Raw genomic sequence first — 22313 nt, 5'->3', positions numbered from 1 at the left:
AAGCAAGGCTGTGTTCTCGCACCAACCCTCTTTTCAATCTTCTTCAGCATGATGCTGAACCAAGCCATGAAAGACCCCAACAATGAAGACGCTGTTTACATCCGGTACCGCACGGATGGCAGTCTCTTCAATCTGAGGCGCCTGCAAGCTCACACCAAGACACAAGAGAAACTTGTCCGTGAACTACTCTTTGCAGATGATGCCGCTTTAGTTGCCCATTCAGAGCCAGCTCTTCAGCGCTTGACGTCCTGCTTTGCGGAAACTGCCAAAATGTTTGGCCTGGAAGTCAGCCTGAAGAAAACTGAGGTCCTCCATCAGCCAGCTCCCCACCATGACTACCAGACCCCCCACATCTCCATCGGGCACACAAAACTCAAAACGGTCAACCAGTTTACCTATCTCGGCTGCACCATTTCATCAGATGCAAGGATCGACAATGAGATAGACAACAGACTCGCCAAGGCAAATAGCGCCTTTGGAAGACTACACAAAAGAGTCTGGAAAAACAACCAACTGAAAAACCTCACAAAGATAAGCGTATACAGAGCCGTTGTCATACCCACACTCCTGTTCGGCTCCGAATCATGGGTCCTCTACCGGCACCACCTACGGCTCCTAGAACGCTTCCACCAGCGTTGTCTCCGCTCCATCCTCAACATCCATTGGAGCGCTCACACCCCTAACGTCGAGGTACTCGAGATGGCAGAGGTCGACAGCATCGAGTCCACGCTGCTGAAGATCCAGCTGCGCTGGATGGGTCACGTCTCCAGAATGGAGGACCATCGCCTTCCCAAGATCGTATTATATGGCGAGCTCTCCACTGGCCACCGTGACAGAGGTGCACCAAAGAAAAGGTACAAGGACTGCCTAAAGAAATCTCTTGGTGCCTGCCACATTGACCACCGCCAGTGGGCTGATAACGCCTCAAACCGTGCATCTTGGCGCCTCACAGTTTGGCGGGCAGCAGCCTCCTTTGAAGAAGACCGCAGAGCCCACCTCACTGACAAAAGGCAAAGGAGGAAAAACCCAACACCCAACCCCAACCAACCAATTTTCCCTTGCAACCGCTGCAATCGTGTCTGCCTGTCCCGCATCGGACTGGTCAGCCACAAACGAGCCTGCAGCTGACGTGGACTTTTTACCCCCTCCATAAATCTTCATCCGCGAAGCCAAGCCAAAGAATATAGGGAAAGACTGGATGTAACAATAACTCAACTCACCAAAAATGGAGTAAATCCAATTTTTAGGCAACATGTGTACAAAGTGAAGGGAGGAAAGTTGAGGGAGACATCAGGGGTAAGTGTTTTTGCACAGTTGTGGGTGCCAGTAATGCATTGCCTGGAGTGGTGGTGGAGGCTGGAACAAGGGATTCTCAGACAGGCATGGGGATGGAGGCAAAATGGAAGGTTATGAGGTACGGAGAGTTTAAATTTTCTCTGGTAGGTATATATGGGCCGGCACATCATTGTGAGCTGAAGGGTCTGTAGTGTTCTATGTAATGTGTATACCTGAAAAGCAAATTAATTGCTGGTGAAAGGGAGATTTGGAAATCCACAGCGGTCCACAGATTCCAAGATAATGTCAGGCCATGCTCTCTATCAGAATTAAGAAGCTGGTACAGGTTGGAGAGGAGTGGGTGGGTGCAGGGAAGAAAACAAAAGCAATGCTGTTTGCATCTCGTGAACACGAGCGTTGCCTCGTCCATTGCTATTTTAAGAAGGTATGTTGCTTTTCTGGCACAACGTGAAGCAGAATTGCTAGAAATACTCAGCAGGTCAAGTGGGATCTGAATGAGGAGAAGCAGGTGCCAGAACCAGTGAAGGGACAAAAGAAGTTTGTAAAGTTTTTGGGGAAGGGGAAGGAAATGTATCACACTGGGTGAAACCAGGGCGATCATGGGTTTATCTGGTCAGTGAGTGAATGGGAGCAATTAGAAAGTGAGAACATGGACACAAGAATATGAGAGTTGTGGATGCTGAGTTGGAGGACATGACCAGCAGACTAGGCTAGGTATGTCCTCCACTCTGGGATGGGCCAGAATTTCTCTGTATTCTCTCTCCCACTCTTACTTAAATACTGAGGCCATGCTTGCGAATCTATCTGCAGGACAATGTCAGGATCTATAGAGCAGGAAGGTGATAGCCATTACTATAGAAACCGCTTTCAAAAATGAAGTGTGTCAGGTTTTAAAATTTCATCAGTTTCTCTAGTTTTAATATTTTATTGATACTTATTTCCTTTATATGTTAACCCTTACACAGCTCGATAACAGGCCCATGAGTCCGTGCCACGCAATTTACCCCCAATTGACCTACAACCTGCAGTATGTTTTTTGAACAGTGGGAGGAAACCGGAGCCCTTGGAGAAAACCCACACAGCCACAGAAGCACATAAAAACTCCTTACGGACAGCACGGGATTCAAACCCAATGGCTGGCGTTGCTCTCACCGCTCTGCCAACTGTGTCCCTCTTTCCAATGCTTAGCTGAGAGAATTATGCCTCATTCAGGACTAATGTCAGTCAAATAGACTGATGATATAAAAGCCACACGAGGAGCCATGAGAACTGTGTGGCTCGTGCTGATGTGTGAGTTTACCTTGTTACTTGCTGTTAATATTTCAAAAACTCTGCATGCATGTCACCTAAAAAGGAGGAAGCCAAGAATAGATCGATAATGCAAGCAGAATGAGGGTTGAGCTGGAAATGGTGTGTCTACCATCATAAAAGTAAGATCAAGCATTGAGGCTGAAGAGGAGGATGGTTTCACTGGTAATGTCAAAGGCTCTAATTAAACCGTGAATCTCAGTAACGCCTGATCAGAGCTGATTTGTTCCTCCAGTAAGAACTGAAGCTTGATTGGAAGAATCCATTGGAGTTGTCGGAGGGAGGGTCTCAAATCTTGGGGGGTGTCAAAGAATTCACGCTATTTAAAGCTGAAGTGATGGCAGAAGGGGGCAGGTAGATAAAGCAGCAGTGAAGGTCAGGAGTGAGGTTCTCCCAAAGAAGAAAAATAAAAGTTTAAGGTGTACACCTATAGGGCCCAAAATGAAATAAAAGATAAAATTATGGGCAAGTCTTCAACAGCAGTTGAACCCCAAATGCAAACAGATGTAAAGGAAATAATAAGCTCTAATAATATAGAAGAGACCATGAAGGTAAAGGATTTATATTTGTGGACCACTTTTAATGACCTCAGAATGCCTCAAAGTATTTCTAATGCGGTTTATGTAATGTAGGAATCAATGCATTTAATTAATTCACTGCCTAGTTCCTTTAACAATAATGTGATGTTGAGAAGATCATTTGTTTTGGTGATATTAGCCAGTGGTTCTCAACCAATGGGCCATGACCCACTGGTGGGCTGCAATGTGTTTCTACATGGGTCTTTAAAAATGTTAAATAAAATACTTAAATTAGATAAAAGACGTATTTCTTACCGAGCTCCCTTTAACTTGAAAATATTGCTCAGTCGTTGCCACTGGTGGACCACACCATGTTAGGCTGGAACCAGGTGGGCCTTAGACTGGTAAAGGTTGAGAACCTCTGCACTAGGCTAAGGATAAGTATTGGCAAGAGCATCTCACAATAACAACCTTATAAGCAGTTCAGAATAAATGTCTGAAGGCCTATGATGGGGAGGAGTCAATATCCAACTTTCGAGAACACCTCCGGGGAACGTTACCATCGGAGAGCAGCAATCATCAAGAGTGTACATCATCCAGCACGTGGTCTGATCTCACTGTTGCTATCAGGAAAATGGTATCGGTGCCACAAGACTCGCACCACCAGGTTCAGGAACAGCGGCTACCCACCATCAGACTCCTCAACCACAAACTCAATTAGAGACTTATTTAAGAACTTGCTTTTGTACTTTATTGTTTGATTTCCCCCCCCCCCCTCTCTATATTGCACAGTCAGTTTTTACATTTGCTTATTTGTTTACATGTGTACGTCATGTACAGTTTTTTTTTTGCTTTACCAATAAGTGGTAATTCTGCCTCGCCTGCAGGAAAAAGAATCTCAGGGTTGTTTGTGATGTCACATATATACTCTTGACAATAAAATCTGAATCTGAAAATCTAGATGGCATGGACCATCCAGATTTGGAGAGAGCTGAAGAGAGCAGATGGATCAAGGTAACAACTTGTCATGGAGTGGGTGAATGCCCAGCAAGTTAGTGAGACCACTCTGCAGGATTGGATGAGAGACTACACAGTACAGGGTCAAATTTCCTGGGTGTATTGCTGATGCACCATCAATAACTCCAAAAGACTGAAGATGAATGAACTGATAGGCTTTTATTAGCTTTAGAAAATGCTGCTCGACTGCTCTGCACTTGGCAGGGAGCTATGGAACATTTGGAGCCTGTGGGAGGAGCCACAGGCACAGTCAACCAATGGGTGTGCCCAAACAGGCTGGAAATTGGAACTAGTGTAGAGTAGCATAGTGTGGATTTACGGAACAGACTTGATGGGCCTAGTAGCCTGCTTCTGTTCGTTTGTGAATCTTGTGAGCGTATACATACAGTGGTTTACCACAATTACCAACTCAACTGACAGAAGCCAATCAGTCACCGCAAAAAATAAGCTGTCTTTGGAGAGTGGAGTTGAAATGGAAATCACCATAAAGGCTGTATGGTAGCTGAGTGGCGGGATCTGGACCAGCCTTGCAGCAGAGAAGTGGGGTCCCAGCGAGCCAGGGCAGCTCAGAAGAGTAGAAAACTGCAGAAGGTTGGGGATCAGGAAATGATGTCTTAATTTGCAGTCATTTCAACAGCGTAGTCTTAGCGAGGAACAAGTCCAGGGAATGGAAATTAAGCTGGGAACTAGTCATTGGAAGTGGCAATCAGGGAAAAGTCTAAAACAAACAGGCTTGGGATCTCTGTGCAGTTGGCTTCTTGTTTCATCTCAATCCTGTGTGCTGGAATAAAATATATCCAGGGCTTTGGAAGTGGAGTTAGAAATATATAACCCTGGTGGAGCAACAAAGGGCAATGACTCAGCAGAGTGCCACTGCCCATTCTACAAATTAGACTCCATCGTCAGCCTTTGCTTTCAAGTGGATTGTTTTATTGCTCACCTTGAAAGTAATCTCATTAAGTTTTTATTAAATTTCTTTGGATTTAAAATTACTTGTGGGTGGCAGAGGTGTATGCTGAGAATTTATTTTCACTGAAACATCATTTTGTTCATTAACATTTCCCTCAGTGCTTTGGAAGATGCTTCTTTTGATGCAGGAGGGAGAAATAGATTCATCAGGATTAAAGCCAAAAATACTCTTGCTTTTGTTTGGTTTAGCAAGACCAATATAAGTTTCTGTCTTTGTAATCTTTGCATATACGTGCAACATTTAAAATAGGCACAGAAATAAGGATATCAGAGTTTCAATTTACATGATCCTTGAAGTTTCATTGTATTAACGTTTTATTCAGAAAAGTGGGTTGTTCAGGATGTGCGAACATGGAGGGGTAGTAAGAACAATAAATTTTCACTGAGTATCAATGTGGAGTAGCGGAACAATTCGACTGGATTAAACAACAAGAAGACTTGCCAGGATGACAGGTTTTATAGAAGCTTGCTAATTAGTCTGATCCTGTTGTTGCAGAAGCAAAAAGACATGTTTCTGTCTTGTTTTCTGTCATTGGTTTCAGCTGGGTAATTTTCAACTTGTTTAGTTCCTGAACCTTGCTGTCAATATTCAGCAGAGATTGAAAATGCCAGGGGCAGCCACACTGCATTCCAGCATAGCTCCAGTTGTTAATCAAATTAGAGGTGCCAGCATGTTCCTGGTTGTCATTGCCAATAGATACAATTGGCCTCACACTTACCTTTTATACCTGTACCTCGAAGAAGGGCTCCGGTCCGATGTACCATCGGTGAAATAGCTTTACCTGCTATGGGCGCTGCAGGACCTGCTGAGATCCTCCAACATTTCTGTGTTTTTACTCCCCCTCGCCTCCGGCACCACCCCTCCCGGCCAGCACCACCTCCCGACATACGACGAACGCACACCTCTGTCTTTTCCTCTCCGTCCACCCTTCTTCAACCTCTGGTTTGCTCTCCAATTATTAAAAGGCCGAAGCCAACGTGGTGGCACCAAGGCCCGCTCTCACGAGGTCTTTTTGCCATTTGCAGATGTGTTTCACTCACATCTTTGTAGAAGTCATGGCAAAAGGTTTATTTTTCTGTTGCTTGGTATGCTAAAGGTAAAAGCAAAGAGGATTAAATCGCCACAGAGTCCTTTGAAAGGCTAGGACAAACTATAAAAATGATGCAGCATCTGCTGTCAGATGCAAACACTTGTGTTGGACTTGCATATGCTTCCTTGCAAAAGAGCTGAAGCCCCAGCACTAACACTGGCTTATGCTAGTAGCAGCATCCAAGGCCCACGTGTGCACTGTATGGATGAACTCCCTGTGGGGATTCACAGGGCAGCATGTGAGGTTTGCTCTTCAGATTGCTTCCTGGCATGGCCTCATTGAAATTAATTGAAAAAAATCGCTTCTGGGGGAGCGCTAAATAGACCATGTAGTTAATTTAATTTATCTCATTTAAATTAGGTTGTATGGATATATGATTTTAAATTTAAATTTAAATTTAGAAATATAGCACAGTAACAGGCCTTTTCAGCCCATGAGCCCGTGTTGCCCAAATACATCCAATTGACCTACACCTCTGGTACTGTTTTGTAGGGTGGGAGGAAACTCACACAGACACGAGGAGAACATACAAACTCCTTATAGACAGTGCGGGATTCGAACCCAAGTCCCAGTTGCTGGTGTTGTTATGGTGCTACGCTAACCACGCTGCCTTTTTATAAGATTTAAGTGTCCATTTAAAAAAAAACAGAAATTGGATTCTTTTTTCGATATTTTAATGCTTCCCCTGATTTGTTTGAATGTTTGTAAATTTAGACATACTATAGGGAATGCCTGCATTCACAAAAGTTCAAGCGCATTGGGAGTTTATTAGGATCTTTATATATTTTTTTTTTGCTTTAAAAAAAAATTCCATTCTGGAATGTTTTGACAGCCAGTGAGCTCAGGAGGAAAAGCAGTTCTGTGCGTGAAACTGAGGAAAGACCCTCTTCTGTGCTGGGGTCACGCAAATGAGCTGGGAGCCAACCCCCCCACCTGGCTGGAGACTGTATCCTTGAACACAGCCAGCAGTCTGGGGTCAGTAAAAGATTATTTCTGATGTTGCACATCTCCAGAGATACAGGTTAATATTATTAGAAAGGTCAAAGGGAGAAAAAAACAAAAGATTTTTTATCTGCTATGGTTCTAGTGAATTTGCTGTATATTAAGCTGCCTGTCCCGCATCGGACTTGTCAGCCACAAACGAGGCTGCAGCTGACGTGGACATTACCCCTCCATAAATCTTCGTCCGCGAAGCCAAGCCAAAGAAGAAAGAAAGAAGCAGCTGATTATGAAACAGTAAAGCAGTTACTTAAATCTGAGCTTTTTCCAGTTGCAACTGTGTTGGAAAGTCATTGATATAAATCTAATCAGAGATCCCAAACATACAATTAAATGTATTGGTGTATCAGGAATTATCTCTTTTAGACAGTGGCATATTTAAGGTATGGTAGGTATGGCACGTGCCCTGGATGCCACATGAAGGGAGGTGCCACTTAGCAGCTGCTATTAATAGTGATAAAATAATTTTCTTCAGCCGGGCCCCCGGTGGTCTCTTTCACTGCACTGGGCCCCTGGTGTTCTCCACCCCACCTCCTCCGATGACTTGAAGTGGGCACGATTAGTATAGACAGTAGCCTGATTCACCTAGACAGAGCCTGATTTCCCCCTCCCCTCCAGCACCACCCCTCCCTGCCAGCGCCACCTCCCGAAATACGACGAACGCACACCTCTGTCTTCTCCTCTCCTTCCACCCTTCCTCGACCTCCCGTTTGCTCTCCAATTATTAAAAGGCCGAAGCTAATGTGGTGGCACCAAGGCCCGCTCTCACGAGGCCTCCTTTTTGCCATTTATTTTGACACATGAAATGTAAAAGGTTGGCCACCCGTGCCACAGGCGCCATTTCCCATAGATACGCCCCTGCTTTGAGATTAAGTGGCAAAAAACAAACGTCTGCAAATGCTGTGATTCTAATGAAAACACAAGAATGCTGGAGGAATTCAGTAGGTCTTGCAGCACCCATAGGAGATAAAGACATATAACCAATGTTTTGGGAAATGAGCCTTTCTTCAAGGTGTGAGCAAAGTGCAAGTAGGCACCTATATTTAAAGACCGGGGAGAAGGGAAGAAAAGGAAAGGGGGAGGAGCACAGGCCACCAGACATAGACAGGAGAGGAAAGATGAGAAATGATTGGGGGAGAGGATGGTTAAGTGAATGCAGAGCTGGAGGAAAGGAGATGGAGGAAAAGGAGGAGGGAGAGAGAGAGCTAGAAGAAAAGAGAAGAGTGTTAAACTAACTGCTGATCTCCTTGGTCAAGTGGACAAGTTAAAAAAAAGCACACTATTCAAAACAAGTCAAGCTGCTTCACCAACAATCCTCTCAACATTCATCACTCAAACAAGATGAACAAAAGGGTTTAAATGGGCATTTATTTCAGTGATGATTGTGGAAACTTCCTCTGTAAATTCTTCTATTTGACTGCACAACCACTGCAACACGTAATCTGAGAATTGAATGACAATATTTAATTCAATGCTCTGTGAAGCCCGACAGATGGAGGAGTCAGTCACTTGAAGGTTGATTTGCATTTTGAAAGCAATTTGAGGAGATGAGAAAAAAATGAGATTATTTTTCCTCATTTTGTGGTGCATGTGTTTTGTTGTTGTTGGAAGGTAATCAGCTCAAATTTCATGTTAAATCTGCTAAAGCACCAATTGTGATTTTTTAAATTAGATGCGGTATTCTATTTTAGTAACTGAAAATTGCTCGTAGCAGATCATAATGGTTGAGGATCTCATATATTAAACCTGAATTATAAGACACCTCTCTCTTTCTCTGAAACTCAATTATATAAAAAAATGCCCTCCAAATTCCTCTCCTTCGCGATTCTTATTATTTTAACGGTATCGCACTAACTCCGCAAATGGTTTGCACTTTTTAGTTGGGTGTGCATGATAATTCCATTCTGGACTCTGGATTCTGCTTGTTTCCCCCTCTCTTTGTATTTAAGAGTTAAATAGATTTGTTCTTTAAAAGTCAGGAAATATCCACCATGGTTTTAAAGTTGTGAAACACAGAGTCTGCAGACACTGAGATGGTAGTAAAACGCACAGAAACGCTGGAGGAACTCAGCCGGTCTCGTAATGTCTTCCTCCTTAATCTCTAATCTTTAATTAAGATTTTTGCTTATACCTTGGAGAAGGGCACAGGCCCGAAATGTTGGTAATGTATCTTCCGATGGACACTGCAAGACTGGCTGAGTTCCTCCAGTATCTCTGTGTGTTTTTACGATAGTATTACTGTTGACAACTCTCATTTTAATTTCAACAATCACAGGGTGTCAATCCTGTGGTTATGGTTTTAAATTGAGGGAATTGGCTGTTTGTGGTTTCAATCTGAAGAAAAGCTTTTCAAATAATAGATCACAAATAAAGGAAATGGGGAATAATTGCTGCAGATAATTTTGCCTGTAAATTAATATCTTCAAAAAAGATACCTTTGCCTGTATGGAATTAGTATTCTCTTCAAAGACTGAAAGTCAATATAATGATCCTTTTTAGGTTTCTGTATTGTTAACCATTTATAGTTGATAGGCTTCAGGTTTTCATGGGTAAACGGGATGTGTTTTCCACCACCATCCCCCACAACCAAAACTGTCTTAATGTTATTCCTTCCTGTATTTAAGAAAGGTAACTTGATCAACACAGCTGGAAGTGGGGTTGCCACTAATTAAGCATTTTCAGTCCAGCAGTTCTGAATAACCAGATTTTGAAAAAGTTAAAGTGGTGAATTATTTACAAGTGTATATGAAATAGTGCTGAGTGAACACCACAAATTAAGTGTTCAACGTTGCCCTACGCACTTCTGGGAGAGCATGCCAAGTACATTGTCTGCTATTTATATTCATCTGCACTGCTTTGATAGCCGTTCTATGAGACCATTGTATTGATTTCAATTTTATTAGAAAATTGAAATTGTTCTTGTCAAGACTTCACAATTTTCAGTCATTTATTGGCAATAAAAGAATGAAGATGCTTATCTGTAAAAAAAAATCACCCAGTTGGTGTTATTCCCATTGTGCAATGAAAGATTTCATTTTCTATTGCCATGTTGCAGTGAAATTAATATATTGATCTATGTCAGATGAGAACTGAAGCCAAATAATGCAAAACTAAGCTTTGGATTACACCTTTGTTACAGTGATAAATTCCTGAATGATGGTTGGCTTTCCTATACACAGTTTAACTAGCAACGATTGAAATATTATAGCTTTGACTTTTTTATTCCACTGCCTGGAGATTCTAAATTCTGAAATAAATGATGGTTTGATTGAATCCGAATCAGGATCACAATTGGAATTCAAGCTCGGATCATTGAGGTTACTTGCTGTCGTCTGTGCCCAATTTCTTCCTGAAAGGCATGATTGAATCTGCTTTCTCCACTTTTTTCAGGTTTCGAGACTATGTGTTGAGTTTTCCTCCTGTTGGATGTAGAGGTGCTGCCACAGATGGAAGCGTTATAATCTACCATAGTTATTACACTGATCTTTAAAGTATCTTGATCTGATGGAGCTTTAAGATGCTTCTGTTTGACCATTTCACTGTCAATGGATAAAGGCAGCCAATTGCCTTGCATCTTACAGCTGTGCCATTTCCAAGACTAATATCCAGATGTTGCAAAAATAAAAAATAAGCTCAGAGCGGTGTGGTAGTGTTGTGAAGAGTGTGTCTCACCACTCTATGAGACAGAAACAAACCTGGGCTCCCGCATATATGTACTCCTGTCACCACATGAGGCTCCCCCAGGTTTTCCAGTTTCCTCCCTCAACTCAGAGCCATGGTAGTTGGGTGTTAGATTAATTGGCTTCTTTAGGGTGCAGCACGTTTGGCATAGCAATTAGCACAACGCTGTTACAGTACCAGTAATTTGGACCTGGGTTTGAATTCCATGCTGTCTGTAAGGAGTTTGTACATTCTCCCCCATGTCTGTGTGGGGTTCCCCCCGGGGGCTCCGGTTTTCTCCCACTCTTTAAAATGTAGTGCAGGTCAATTGAGTGTAATTGGGCAGCATGGACTTGTGAGCCGAAAAGGCCTGTTACCGTGCTGTATGCATGTCTAAATATTTCAATAATTTCCTGTGCAGGAGAATGGTGGGATAATCAGGAGTGAGGTCAGTAAAATGAGTAGATTAGGAGGAGCATTTGTGAGAAATGGTTTTTATGGGGATACTCTAAGAATTAAAGACTTGATGATTGAAGTGGAAATGTGCATTGGAAATATGACAAAATGCCTTTTTCTGAGCAGGTGCTACATTTATTTTGTGGTGTGGTTTTGCCAGGTCCTTTCTCAGACTTCAGTGTGACTGAGGTGAAACACTCATCAAAGTTAAAGAGAAATTCAATCAACAAAAGTATATGGAGACAAGCAAATTCTAAATTTTGGTCATACTTCATAGAATATTTAGCTTTTCTTTTGAAAAACATTCAATGAAATGAGGATTTAAAAAGGTGTTGAATCTGTCCAGGGAATGGTCTCTTCTGGTTGCCAAATATGTGGAAAAAATCTTTGCAAGTGTAAAGTGGGAATCTTTCTTTAACATTTCGCTTCCATTATTGAACTCATTATCGAGAGGCAGCCATCAGCCCAACAAGTCCTAACCAATCTTGATCATGGCTGATATAACACATAGAAAGTCATTATATTCACTGGCAATTGACAAATTAATTTATCTTTCTCTACACTTTGTAACAGAAATAATCTTTATACCAGATTTATTATGATTATTTTAAGAGAGAAATATGTTGTTTACTTTCTCTTAGGCTCTTCAGCTTTAAGTAATAGCAGGATGTCTCCATACTGTTCACATCCAGAAATTATTCACGAGAAGGCATTTTCAATTTGAGTGGTGAAGTAATTGGCTGAAAAATAACTTTTTTTTCTGTTTTGCAGCAACAATTGTTTTAAATGAACTCAACTGGACGGGTGCGCTAGATCCTGTTTTCAAGCATAATAAACAAGAAGATCCTACGTTAATGTGGCAGGTTTTTGGAAGTGCAACTGGCCTGGCTAGATACTATCCAGGTAAACAAAGTTTGCAAGATAAAAATATCAATAGTACAGTGGTACTTGGAATTTCACTTTAGTGGTGTTGTTGAAATGTCTGTCTTCTTGTGTATGGCAGAAGCAGCATTTATAAAATCATTTATAAAAGATTCATAACCCACTGTATGGCCTTTTGGGAGAAGCAATTTCTTTCTAAGCTATTGCCATCAAATTTGTGTTAAGCACAAGATGTGATGCTCTGGTCCATTGTTAGATCTGTTTTTACATTTGCTGTAAAGTTGGACATTGCAATATAAACTCTTGAAATTGCCACATTTTCCAAGACCTATTCAAGAGTACTTTGGAAGGAAGTTAAAGAGTAGGACCTCTAGGGTAATAATCTCTGGATTATTGCCAGTGGCACGAGCTAGTCAGAGTAGGAATTGCAGGATAGATAGAATGAATATGTGGCTTGAACAGTGGTGTAGGTGGGAAGGGTTCAGATTCTTGGGGCATTGGAATCAGTTCTGGGACAGATGGGATCAGTTCAAACAGGACGGTCTCCATCTGGGCAGGGCCGGGATCAATGTCCTCGGGAGAGTGTTTGGTAGTGCTGTTGGGAAAGGTTTAAACTAATGTGGCAGGGGGATGGGATCAGGAGTAGAGAGACGGAGGGGTTTAGCATGAGGGAAGTCAGAGATAGGAGGGTGAAAAGCAAAAGAGGCAGGCAGGTAACCTCAGGGCAAAAATGTAAAAGGGCCACTTTACAGCATGGTGATAGGGTTAAGGCTGTGGTAAAAACAAACTTGAAGGCCTTGTGTCTTAATGCAAGGAGTATTCATAATAAGGTGGGTGATTTGAATGTGTAGATAGCTGTAAATGACTGTGATATAGTTGGGATCACAGAGACATGGCTTCAAGGGGACCAAGGCTGGGAGCTTAACATTCATGGATTTTCAATATTCAGGAGGGACAGAGAGAAAGGAAAAGGAGATGGGGTAGCATTGTTGGTTAGAGAGGAGTTAAAAGCAATAGAAAGGAAGGATGTTAGCTTGAATGATGTGGAATCAATGTGGGTTGAGCTGCAAAATGCAAGGGGGCAGAAGACGTTAGTGGGAGTTGTATATAGACCACCTAACAGTAGTAGAAAGGTTGGGGATGGCATTAAACAAGAAATTGGAAATACGTGCAACAAAGGCAAGGCAGTTATAATGGGTGACTTTAATCTCCATATAGACTGGATGAATCAAATTGGTAAGGGTTCTGATGAGGATGATTTCTTAGAAAGTATACGGGATAATTTTCTAACCCAGTATGTTGAAGAACCAATGAGGGAACAGGTCTTTCTAGATTGGGTTCTGAGTAATGAGGAAGGGTTAGTTAACGATTTTGTTGTGCAAAGTCCTTTGGGCAAGAGTGACCACAATATGGTGGAATTTTACATTAGGATGGAAAGTGACAGGGTTAATTCTGTAACTCATGTTCTGAACTTAAAGAAGGGTGACTTTGAGGATATGACGCGAATTGATTAAGTTAGATTGGCAAATGTTACTTAAAGGATTAACTGTAGAAAGGCAATGGCAAGCATTTAAGGATCACCTGGATGAAATACAGCATTTGTTCATCCCGGTTTGGAAAAAGAATAACTCAAGGAGGGTAGTACATCCTTGGATAACAAAGGAAATCAGGGAGAGTATCAAGTGTAAAGAAGAAGCGTATAGACTAGCCAGGATAGACAGAATACCAGAGGATTGGGAGAAATTCAGAGTTCTACAGAGGAAGACAAAGAGATTAATCAGGAAAGGCAAAAGAGATTATGAGAGAAAGTTGGCAGGGAACATAAAAAATGACTGCAAAAGTTTTTATAGATATGTCAAGAGAAAGAAACTAGTAAAGGCAAATGTGGGTCCCTTGCAGTCAGAAACAGGTGAATTGGTCGTGGGGAACAAGGACATGGCAGACCAATTAAATAACTACTTTAGTTTGGTTTTCACTAGGGAAAATATGAATAATCTTCAGGAAATAATAGGGGACCATGGGGCTAATGTGACGGAAGGACTGGGGAAAATAAGTGTAAGTTTTGAGGTTGTGTTGGATAAATTGAAGGAATTAAAGGCAGACAAGTCCCCAGGGCCAGATGGTCTGCATCCCAGAGTGCTAAAGGAAGTAGCCCATGAAATAGTGGATGCATTGTTGATAATTTTTCAAAACTCTTTAGATTCTGGAGTAGTTCCTGAGGACTGGAGGGTGGCTAATGTAACTCCACTTTTTAAAAAGGGAGGGAAAAAGAAATCAGGGAATTATAGACCGGTTAGCTTGACATCGGTAGTGGGGAAAATGATAGAGTCAGTTATTAAAGATGTGATTGCGGCACATCTGGAAAGTGGTGAATTCATTGGTCAGAGCAGCATGGTTTTATGAAGGGAAAATCGTGTCTGACTAATCTTATTAAATTTTTTGAGGATGCAACTAGTAGAGTGGATAGGGGAGAACCAGTAGATGCGGTTTACTTGGATTTTCAGAAGGAGATTACTATACAAACTTAAGGCACACGGTATAGGGGATATGGTATTGAGATGGATAGAGAATTAGTTGACAGATAGAAAGCAAAGAGTAGGAATAATCAGGTACTTTTCGGAATGGCAGTAGTTACTAGTGGGGTACCACAAGGCTCAGTGCTAGGACCCCAGTTATTTACAATATATAGTTTGCAGACGACACGAAGCTGGGTGACATAGTAAGCTGTGTAGAGGCTGTTAAGAGTGTACAGGGTGACTTGGACAGGTTGGGTGAGTGGGCAAATGCATGGCAGATACATTATAATGTGGATAAGTGTGTGGTTATCCACTTTGAAGGAAAGAATGGAAGGGTTGAGTACTATCTTAATGGTATCCAATTAGGAAAAGGGGAGATGCAAAGAGATCTGGGTGTCGCTGTGCATCAGTCATTAAAAGTGGGCAGGCAGGTGCAGGAAGCAGTAGAAAAGGCGAATGGTATGTTGGTGTTCATATCAAGAGGATTCGAGTACAGGAGCAGCGAGGTATTGATGCAGTTGTACAGGGCCTTGGTGAGACCTCACCTGGAGTATTGTGTTCAGTTTTGGTCTCCTTATCTGAGGAAGGACATCATTACCATGGAGAGAGTGCAGAAAAGGTTGACCAGATTGATACCAGGGATGGCGGGACTTGCATATGAAGAAAGGCTCGAATGACTGGGTTTGTACTCGCTGGAGATTTAATAGAAACGTTCAAAATTCTTAAGGGATTTGACAGGCTAGATGCAGGAAGATTGTTCCCAATGTGGAACAAGTCTAGAACCAGGGGTCACAGTTTAAGGATAAAGGGGAAGTCCTTTAGGACTGAGATGAGGAAGATTTTTTTCACTCAGAGGGTGGTGAATTTATGGAATTCTCTGCCACAGGAAGCGATTGAGGCCGGTTCCATAGCTATATTTAAGAGAGAGTTAGATTTAGTACTTGTGACTAGGGGGATCAGGGGGTATGGAGAGAGAGCTGGAACAGGGTACTGAGTGGATGATCAGCCATGATCAAAATGAATGTCAGTGTAGGCTTGAAAGGCCAAATGGCCTACTCCTACACCTATTTTCCATGTTTCTATGTTTCTATGAAGCAAGTGAAATCCAGGGTCAGGTCTTTATTTTCAGGAAGTACTTCCTTCCAAAATGTCAGTGTGTGAAATTCTATATTTAACTCTCTCATATATTTGCCAAGAAATCTGGACCTTAATGCAGTCTCACTGAAAGCATTTTTGCTGATTCTGTGATCGCGGAAGTTATTGTAAAATGGGATTACGTTGATCTTCCTCTGCCTTGATGTAGCTGATCCTAGTTACTTGCAATCAATCTCATGTATGCTGGTTTAAGCAGCGGGGTCTTTCGCCCGATGGAGGGGTAAATGTGCTGGAATAAATAATATTGCTGTCATTTTCCAAATCGAAATCAGTTCTGTTGAATTTATGAATTCGGATGATTGAGCAAACCTATATTTATAGCAACATGTCAATTGACCCCGCTGTGAGGCAAGACTACATGGGTAATCTTAACTTGGCAAAATGGGCATGCACTTAAAATATGTATCCCTTTTCAGCTGTTATTTCCATATCCTTTGATTTTTATGCTACTGATTTGAGTTATAAGTAAATTATTGGCTCGACTTAGTAACTTTTGACCCCATGTGCCTTTCATATGGGGCTTGAGTGGAGCAGATGCCTCAAGCTCTTCAGCTGATGAAAAGAATGAAGGTAACATCATTTTAACAAGTACCTCTTCTAAAACTGCTGTTACCTCCTCCTTCTCCTCAAGCCATTTGTGTTAGTACCATACCATGAAATTATTATCAAGCAAACTTCCATTTTATCTGCAAACTTATCATGATACAAAAAGATTCAGAGGTAATGTTTTCTTTATTTATTCTTGGATGCATTGTTAATCTTAAAATTAGTTGTAGCACTTAAATTAATGATCCAGTATGAAGGTTAATCATGGAAATTGGTGATTGGCATAAAATCATTGAAGTTGGTGAGTAATTTACTCTTGAATTGATTTTAGTGGCTGTCAGATGAAATACAATACACGCTGTGTTGTATTTTACCAATAGATGAATCCTTTCGTTCGCCCAAAGCATTTCGTGGTTATTTTACAGACTCCTGCTGTTTTATTGTGTGGAACAAGTCCAACATTTCATTAAAGAGTATTCATCCCAACTGTTAAATGCCGATGTAGTCTAAGCCAGGATAGAGATGCTCTGATCAAACCATTTTGGTGAACAGTTGCTACAAGTGACTAATTTATAAGTAGCTTGTCTCCTTTTGTTGCATTGTCCCTGGACGAATTGGAAAAGGTGCTGCAACTTTAGTTAAACATTTTATTTCTTCTGCTCAGTAAAGAGACTGTTTTCAGAATAAATGGATCACATTTTCCACCGTCTTTAGACATGCTCCATCCAGCCTCCAAGTCATTTTCTTTCTTTCTTTCTTTTTCAATCTTTTTATTATTATTATAATTTATAAACACATACAGTTCAAAGAGATATAAAAAAATACATAGTAAGTAATGAATTAATACAGAGATATTAAACAATAATATTACAGAATAAAAATATATCATAAAAAAATTTTTTGATCAGTTTAGGGTGTGAACTATCTCTAAAAAAAAGATATAATTAATAACAATATATGAAAAAAGAGAAAAAAAACCCCAAAAAAGAAGAAAAAACAAATCTGAATTAAAAAAACTTTAAAAAAAAAACCTACAGATATAGCTAAACCACACCGATCACTCCGATCTCATCTTACAGCCCAATTATCATACATAATCATAGAAAGAAAACAGAGCCAGATCAACTCACCACAAATGAAAATATTGAATAAATGGTCGCCAGGTTAACTCAAACTTAGAAGGGGATTCATAGACAGAGTTTCTAATTTTCTCTAAATTTAAACATAGTATAGTTTGGGTAAACCATTGGAAAACAGTGGGAGGATTTACCTCTTTCCAATTTAATAGTATAGATCTTCTAGCCATTAGTGTAAGAAAAGCAATCATACGATCCGCAGGAAGAGATAAATAAGTCAAATCTAAGTCATTTTCCAACAAAATGGACACATGATATGATACTGTAAATTTGTGACTAGTTATTCTGGTTTAGGGGGAGTGTCAGCTGACTGGAACAGGCTGACGTGACTTTGTTTAATCATCTTGTACTGGAAATTGCACCTCAAAGAACGCCTCATTCCATCAGTTCTGCTTTGTGCCAGCACCTTTGTGAGCCGTCAGCCTCTGAGTTGAAGGCAAGGGTAACACTTTGAGACAATGATTACAAAATGGGGAGCAAAAGCAAAGATAAAAAAAATTGGACATTTTAAAAAATTCTTTGCTAAGCACCAGCAATTTCCTGAATGTGAAATATGAAGTTTGTCGAACTCCTGTGGAAAATATGTAAAGGTTAATAATCAAGCAACCTGAGATCTAATCATAAAATATTGCTTGTATCTATCTAAGCCTTCAGTGATTTGCTGGCAAAAAGATTGATTTTGCATAATCTTTGTGTTACATATCAGGTTAAATGGAATTACATATACCGGTAATTTCAAAATTACTCACTCAGCAGCTGAGCTGATTCACAATGGAAAAATTTCATATTTAATCCCCATTACATGTTTAACTGACAACATTCATGGGTTTGCAGTTCATGCATCGGCAGATCTAGATTAAGAGGAATCAGATCGTTCACGCTCTCCAGTGCTGTTTTGAAATGCTCAGATAGATCACGTTCACGTTTAAATTTATTATTAGAGTACATACCATCACATACAGCCCTGAGATTTGTTTTCCTGTGGGGCAGGCAGAATTTCTTCTTATTGGTCGTGTGAACCATACTCAAGAAGAAGATATAAAAACCTGCTCCCAACACTCATTGTTCATGATCACTGATGCTCTTTAATTGTATGACTGACATTGAACCATTACTCTTCAATAAAGGTTGTAATTTTGTACGTTCTCCCTGCGTATACATGGGTTTCCTCCGGGTGTTCTGGTTCCCTCCCACCTTCAAATCATACAGTGCTGCAGGTGTAATTGGGTGGCAGGGCCTGTTACCGTGTCTGAATTTAAGGGGTGGCACGGTTAGTGTAGGCAGCAGTGACCCAGATTTGAACTTGGCACTGTCTGAAAGGAGTTCGTACATTCTCCCCAGGTCCCCTTAGGTTTCCTCTGGATCCTCCGGTTTCTTCCCACCCTTCAAAATGCACCGGGTTATAGGTCAATTGGGTGTAATTGGGTGGCATGAGATCGTGGGCCGAAAGGCCTGTTACCGGGCCTAAACTTACAAATTTAAATTTAATTTGCTGTTCTTGGAACGTTGTTCTTTGCCTGGCACAATGAAATTATCAGTCACTAGCGCTATGAACCACTGCGTGGTGTTGGTTTCAAATTGAGTTTGCTGAACAAACATTGGTCAGTACGTCACACACTGGTAACTGAGGTCAGTCACTGATTTCACTGCCAGTTTGCCATCAGTTGCATTGCTAGGCCAAGGGGTTTGTCAGTTTCTGACTTTGATTTCTGGGAAGACACTGGATAGGATGCAAAGGGCAGGTCAACCTGGGTGCAAATCATTCTGAATCTTCTTCATCATCCCATTGCAAACAACTTAGAAATAGCATTCAAGGATGTCAAGGTCAATATCATGGATGAGAAGAAGGAAATGAGCACAAGTTTCATGGAGAATTTGGTTAAATGCTATTTTATTGAAACAACCTGCTTGAAAGTCCACAGATGTTTGCACTGAGATAGAATGTTGAAGAGATTGTATAGTTCTACAGCATCCTTTTATGTTTGTATTGTTGGCAGTGGGTGGGTTGTCTGTTCCACTGATAGATGATCCTATCTCCACTCTGCCATACATAATCTAATAATGAATTCAAATATTTTCACTGTCCAAAAGTGAATTTTTTTTAAACACTGATAATGCAGCATAAAACCATGAAGTGGAGATTGTGAATACATACATTACATTTTCACCAGTAATCAATGTAGAACTGGATTCGGAGAGGATGTATATTAAAAAAAATGGTGGCCACGTGTATGCTCTAAAATACCATGATATATTGGATAGAAGAAGGGAAAATTTAGTGAGATGGCTGTTTGAATATTTAATTGAACATAACTTTCAGTTTTAACCTTAGCCCCTGGCCCTGGCTCAACTCTAGTGTATACAGTGCAAGTCCATTTAACCCAATCTCTCCATGTGATGTTCCTGTTGTCCTGAGGATCAGTCTGGCAAACCTTTGCCAAACTGCTCCATGGCAAGAACATCTTTCTTCAGATAAGAAGACCAAAATGGTGCATCATCCTCAATGAAGCAAGACATCTGTACTCCTGTGCTCAAATTGTCCCATTCTGAAGGTCAGCATATGATTTGCTACTTTAAATGTCTACTGCACCTGTATGCTTTCCTTCAGTGGCTGGTGCACAACACCCAGGTCTTGTTGCGCCTACAGCTTTCTTTATCTGTTGAAATACTGTATCCACATTATCCTGCTTCTGCCCACTCCCTCAACCTATCAAATCAACCTGCAGCTTTCCTGCATCCTCCTTAAGGCTCACCTGCCCTCTCGTTCTGTGTCATCGACAGATGTGGAGATATTGCATTTACTTCTCTCATCTAAATCATTAATTCATATTGTAAATAGCTGGGGCCCAGCACTCATCCTGAGATTTATTGTTGCCCATTCAGTTCTCTGTCTATAACCACTTCTTACACCTAAACCCACATATTTAATGTTCGATGTTAATTTCTTGCATGGGATCCTACTGGAAGGTTTCTTGAAGTCTGCTAATTCAGCTGTACCCTGGTAACTAACAGGTCTGTTTTTATAGATGTTCTGGAATTAATTTTGTCTGTAGGCTGGAAAATACAAAAATGTCACTCAGTATGGTAACTGGAACAGTATTGTAATGAATGGCATCATAAGATGTAAAAAAGAACCAAAGTGGAATGTGAGGAAGCAAATTCTGCCATTTGAAGGAATGGACATAAGCACGTTTTTGGACCTTTGAATGTAATAATATCAAGGGAACTCAATTATATGCAGGTGTGCCAAAATCTGGCATTGGTAACCCAGGGATAGTCTGTATCATATCCATTGGTTCTCTCTCATCTATTCTATTGATTACATCCTCAAAATATTCCAATGGATTTGGCAGAAGTGATTTCCCCTTTAATATATCAATGTTGGCCTTGTCTCTGATCTAAATATTCTGCTTTGGTAACAGATTCCTACATTTTCCCCACTGCCGATTCCACTCTCTTTTTTCAAGAATTGGAGTACATTAGCTCTTATCCAATCTTAGAATTTCTGTAGATGTCCCAATATCTACAGAACATTGGAAAATAACCATTAATGCAACCACCAATTCTGGGGCCATTTCCTTAAACAGTCAGGGATTTTGATTTTTGGACCCTGGGGATTTATTGGTGTTTAATCATTTCAGTTTCTCTTTACTCCATTGTGATTGATTTAATTTAATTCTAATCGCAGGCAATTTGCACTTCACACCTTCATATTTTCCTTCAATTAGATTCAGGACTCCAGTCACAGAATCAGTTCTATCACTCTCCAACGTGACAAAGAATTCCATCAGATAGTGTTGACTCTTCCTCAATGACCCCCACAAAACTAAATTGTTTATTTAATCATTTCTCATGACTTAGAATCCAGTCTAGGATGGTCCAGTGACTTGTTAGTTCCTCAACACATTGATCCAAGAAGAAAACATTTTGAAATTCCACTTCTTCTTATTGTTGTTAATTTTATTTGACCTATCTCAAAATGGATTGAATTTTTCCAGAATTAGCATTGTATCTTTACGGCATCCTACTTTAATGTCAAGATTCAATTTATTATTATTATAGTAATAAAACAGTGCCATACTACATGAAATTTTTCTTTAAAAAAATATTTTATTGAGTTTAGCATCTAAATGCAGAATTGACAAACAACATCAATAAATGTGATTTATGGTGTGAAAAATAAAAAATTTTAATAAAAAAAAATAATTGCTTACAATACCTCAAAAACATTTAATTGAAATTATCTCTGCAACCATGTTAAAGAAAAAAACCAAAAAACTAACTCTAAATCTATCCCCTCATTCTAATCAAGGTTACCTTATAAATTAACAAAAAAAGATCAACAATGTGGAACCACTGGTGACCCCCAGAGAACAGGCAATGAACTACCAGAACATACAATAATTGTGAATTCTTCCAATTATAAAAAGGAATCTAAGAATGGCCCCCACAATCTCATAAAATTGAAACTTACTCTCTTTAATATTGTATCTAATTTTCTCTAAATGTAAATCGGACATTACATCAAATAACCACTGTGTATGTGTAGGGGATGAATCATCTTTCCATTTCTTTAAAATTGCTAGTCTGTCTATCAACATGGTAAAAGCTAAAACTTTTTCCTGAGACGGCTATATAGGTTTATCTGAATCACAAGAAAAACAAAACAAAGGAAGGTTCCAAATTAATCTTAAGAATCGCTGATAAAATTTGGAAAATGTCTTTCCAGAATCTCTCTAAATTTGGGCACTCTCAAAACATATG

The 22313-nt window shown here is 40.5% G+C and overlaps 1 protein-coding gene across 10 annotated transcripts in view; it reads left to right on the top strand.

The window, feature by feature from the left end:
* Positions 1 to 22313, top strand: part of LOC138748142 (voltage-dependent calcium channel subunit alpha-2/delta-1) — a 506771-nt gene that overhangs the window by 298534 nt on the left and 185924 nt on the right. For all 10 annotated transcript variants that reach the window (XM_069907870.1, XM_069907873.1, XM_069907871.1 and 7 more), the window contains one exon: positions 12086 to 12217. In XM_069907870.1, coding sequence (XP_069763971.1) covers positions 12086 to 12217 — 132 coding nt within the window. The remainder of the gene's footprint in view (positions 1 to 12085; positions 12218 to 22313) is intronic.

This window comes from Narcine bancroftii, chromosome 13, assembly GCF_036971445.1.
Source record: "Narcine bancroftii isolate sNarBan1 chromosome 13, sNarBan1.hap1, whole genome shotgun sequence".
Taxonomy (NCBI): domain Eukaryota; kingdom Metazoa; phylum Chordata; class Chondrichthyes; order Torpediniformes; family Narcinidae; genus Narcine; species Narcine bancroftii.
Note: the sequence above shows the minus strand (reverse complement) of the source record. Positions and strands in the feature narration are given on the sequence as shown.